The 3,986-nt window shown below is 48.2% G+C and overlaps 1 protein-coding gene across 1 annotated transcript; it reads right to left on the bottom strand.

The window, feature by feature from the left end:
* Positions 1-54: 54 nt before the first annotated feature.
* EAH_00049250 (zinc finger (CCCH type) protein, putative) lies at positions 55-1,590 on the bottom strand (the record flags this gene model as incomplete). The annotated part of the gene is made up of 1 exon (XM_013394416.1): positions 55-1,590. The coding sequence occupies one exon, from the start codon at positions 1,588-1,590 to the stop codon at positions 55-57; it is 1,536 nt and encodes a 511-aa protein (XP_013249870.1).
* Between the last annotated feature and the right edge of the window lie 2,396 nt (positions 1,591-3,986).

Below are 3,986 nucleotides of genomic sequence, written 5' to 3' on the forward strand. Positions count from 1 at the left end.
CTGCCTCCTCATATCACCGAGGGGAGGTGCAGCTTCGCTTTAAGAAAAATTTAATTAGAGGGTTGGCGTTTGTTCCTCTGTATCAGGCGACACAATTGCTGTTCCTGCATCTCCTGCGGCGGCAGCAGCAGCAGCAGCAGCAGCTGCTGCTGCTGCTGCTGCAGCAGCCACGGCAGCAGGCCCCGCTGCTTCTGCGTCTTTTGCTGCTGCGGCTGCATTTTCTGCTGCGGCCGCTGCCCCTTCTGCAGCTGCAGCAGCAGTTTGGGCCGCAGCAGCAGCAGCAGCAGCAGCAGCAACAGCAGCAACAGCAGCAGCAGCAGCAGGGTCTGCCTGGTTGCCTCCCCACGATACGAGCCCAGAAGAGGCTGTCAGGAGGCCTTTGCATTTATTCAAATAATTTTTGTTGTTTTGTTTCGTCTCTGCATTCTCCGTCTTCGCTTTTGTTTGCTTTTGCTTCCTTTTAGGTAGCGCGGGCAGCAGCAGGTTATCAATACGCCTCCCACCTTGCTGCTGTCGCTGGTGCTGCTGCTGCTGCTGCTGCTGTTGCTGCTGCTGCTGTTGGGCTGCAACGGCGCCCGTGGGGTCCCAGCTGCTGCAGTTGAGAGGGTGCAGGGAGGGAGATATCGCGGGGAAGGCCCCGGAGAGACGGCAAGAAATAATTTTAGCTGCTAACAAATCCATATGCTGCTGTATAGACACTCCAAAGCCAGGGGGAGGGCCTATAGCAGAAGCAAAGGCAGCAACCGGCTCTGCTGTTGCTGTTGCTGCAGCTGCTGGAGGAGTCGTGCTGACGCTGCTGTTACTGCTGTTACTGCTGCTGATGCTGCTGCTTGTGATGGTGCTGGAGCTGCTGCTGCTGCTGCTGCTGCTGCTGCAGCTGCTGCTGCTGCTGCTGTTGTTGCAGTTTCTCTCAAGCAGCCATTTGCATGCGTTTAGTAGCTGTTGAGTTTTTTTGTCTCCTCTTTTACTTCCTCCCTTTTCCCGCACAGCAGGTAGACGAAGAGGGGTCTCAAGTGCAGCACCAGTTCGAGCTCCTGCGGCGGGAGCCGCAGCAGCAGCAGCAGCAGCAGGAGCAGCAGCAGTGGCAGTAGGAGCGGGAGCAGCGGGGGGAGCAGCGAGATTCGACCTGCTATTGTTTTGCTGCTTCTTAGATTTAGTGCATCCATGTCTTGGCAGGCGTACAGTGTACAGAGGAGCAGGAGAAGGCCTCAGTTCTTTTAACCCATGCGCATGGCGGCACATCTCACCGTGGCGGCAGCCGCTGGGGGTCTGAAATCCGATGCAAAGCTGCGTTTTATAGAAGGTGGAGGTAGAGCGGAGTTCAGAAGGAGAGTGAGAGTAGCGACACCGCAAAGAAGAACAAAAACCCTTTTCCTGCTGCTGGGGGCACATGCGGGTCCTAGTCAAGTCATACACAGGGCGCAACTCAGCGGGGCTGTGGGCGAAGCTGCAAACTGCAGGAAAAGAACAAGGCCTGCCCTCTTCTCTGTCACACATCTTCGTCTTGTAAAAATTATAAAAGGTATGCGGAGCCGCAGGCAGACGCAGGCCCGAAACACCAGCTGTACGGCCGGAACACGCTGAATCCATTGCGGAGATCAGTGGAAATCGGTCTTCAAAACGCATAAAGAACGAAATGTTGGGCCCAAAAGGACAAAAATCAACAAATAAAGGAAGAAAACAAGGAAATATTGCAAGAATAATTGAATTTCTACTGATAACAAACGAAACGGCAGCTACTGTACTGAATCTGAAAAACGCGGCGATCGCACAGTTGTCTCGTGGAGCGAAACGGATAAAAAGGTTGCAGTTTTAAGGCTATCCAGTAAACAATTTACTGCAAAAACTAAAAAATTAACGAAATTTAACCAAAAAGTTTCAAATAAACCGGAGATCGCTTCCGTATAACCGCTGGTCTGAGCCGCCGGCACCGCGGGGACTTCGCTTGCTTAAAACCTGTGAAGGGTGGCGAATTTTTCGCAGATCCGCCTTAAGGCTCTAAAAAGAGCAGAAAAAACTGAAAAAGGTGAATAAAAAGAGATCAAAGGTGAGGATCTTCAACGAAAAGTGCAACTGACGTAGCTACGTATGCCAGCACGTAGTACCGGGTTGATGGGGGGGTGACCATACACCCCAACTTCAAGGAAGCACAAAATGCCGATTTGGGTGGAATACCCCCAACTAGAGCATTATAATATATGAAAAAGCAGGCAAAATGGATATCTACGTATTTATTTTATCTTTTCAAAAGGCGGATTTCCCTTGATTCGCATTTTTACCTCGCTTTCCCTCTCACGACGGGAGATGAAATCTGCACGAAGAGCAGTAGCCCACGCAGCGGTTATTAGCGGTTTCCTGTGGAGTCTTTTGTCCTTTTCTGCATTTTCTCTCAAACATAGAATTAATCCTTTTACTGCAAAAAGTACTGCCAGTAAGTCAAACTCGAACTGCAAAGACACCCCGCATTTCACATTCCGATCGGCTGGTGGCATGCAGCTAATATGGCGGAAACCATCGACAGTAAATCATCTACTACACCATTTTACAATTTATTTAAGAGTTGAATTTTCTTTAAAAGAAATTGCAAACGAATTTTCACTCGGTTTCGATGCACTGCCTACGACGGATGATATCGTACGATTGATTTCTTCAGTTTCTTTTGCCTTCTTACAGACCCAACAAACCCTAAACCCTAAACCCTAAACCCTGACAGGCCCAGGAGATTGCCACGTGAGTACAGGAGTTGAATATTGCATTGGAAATACAACATTATTTGAATGAAATTTGCATTATAAGGGACAATGTAGAGGAGATGTCGCAGTTAGATCAGCGCCTCGACGCCGCTCGCCGTAAACCCCTTTACCTGTGGGTAATTATAAGTTTTTGCATATTGCCCAGAACAGTTTCAAAGGGTTATTATCACTGAAAGAGTAATAAGTGCTTCATTGTTTTGTCTTGCATGCATTTGTTGTTCGTCTATTTCTTTCTTCTTTTCTTCTCGCTGCTTCCCCACTTATTGCAACAAACAACTGCAGCTGCCCTGGGCCTAAATACACTCGAGACTATACTAGCCTATGCCCTCAAGGTTGGCTATTGCAAGCAAACGGTTCTTGTTGGGGCCGCTCATACCGAGGGTGCGTTGAGTTTGAGGTGTATATGCATACACCACATCGTCGCAGTGTGCAGTGCAGCGCAGCTAAGAGCTTTATTATAATACTTCAAAGCTGCCTATACACCCCAACTCCTAACTCCGTCTTCGCTTTATTAGCCCCTGCGATTCCATGCACTACTTCGGTGGCTTCAGCGAGTCTCGTAAGATGAATTTCGTGAGTTTGTTTGTCTCTTTTGCATGCACAAATAAAGCAATAAACTAATAAAGAAATTAATTCTTTAATATAATATACAACAATTTAAATGCAATTGTCCAGGAGCATAACTGCTGCGCCTACTGGCCAAAGAAAAGCGAAGCAAAAATTTATCCCCGCCCGTCTATTCCTCACGGCCCTGTGAGTTTAAATAAACAAATATTTAATTAATCATTTAAATAAATAAATAAATAAATATTTATTTATTTATTCTATTTATTTATTTACTTAAAAAATTAAATTGTGCACACTCATTCAGGTGGAGTCCATCACCGGCTCGATTATACGCCCCACGCTGCTTTGAGGTGTACAGACAGCTTTCTTAAAAAAAGCAGCAACTGCTGCTACTAATTACGCTGCAGCAGCAGCTGCTGCAGCACCAGCTGTCATTGCAGCAGCAGCTGTTGCTGCTGCTGCGGTTGCTGCTGCTGCAGCTGCAGGGGCAGCTGCTGCAGCAACAAGCGAGTAACTTGAAACAAATGTATGGATTGCTCGTGCTTCTGCTGCTGCTGCTGCTGCTGCTTCGGGCTGCTGCAGAAGCAGCGTGAACTGCAACAGCAGCAGCAGCAGCAGCAGCAGCAGCAGCAGCAGCAGCTGGTGCTGCATTGTTTGCTTGTTGAA

The sequence above is a fragment of the Eimeria acervulina genome, genomic scaffold (assembly GCF_000499425.1).
Source record: "Eimeria acervulina Houghton genomic scaffold, Eah_scaff792, whole genome shotgun sequence".
NCBI lineage: Eukaryota > Apicomplexa > Conoidasida > Eucoccidiorida > Eimeriidae > Eimeria > Eimeria acervulina.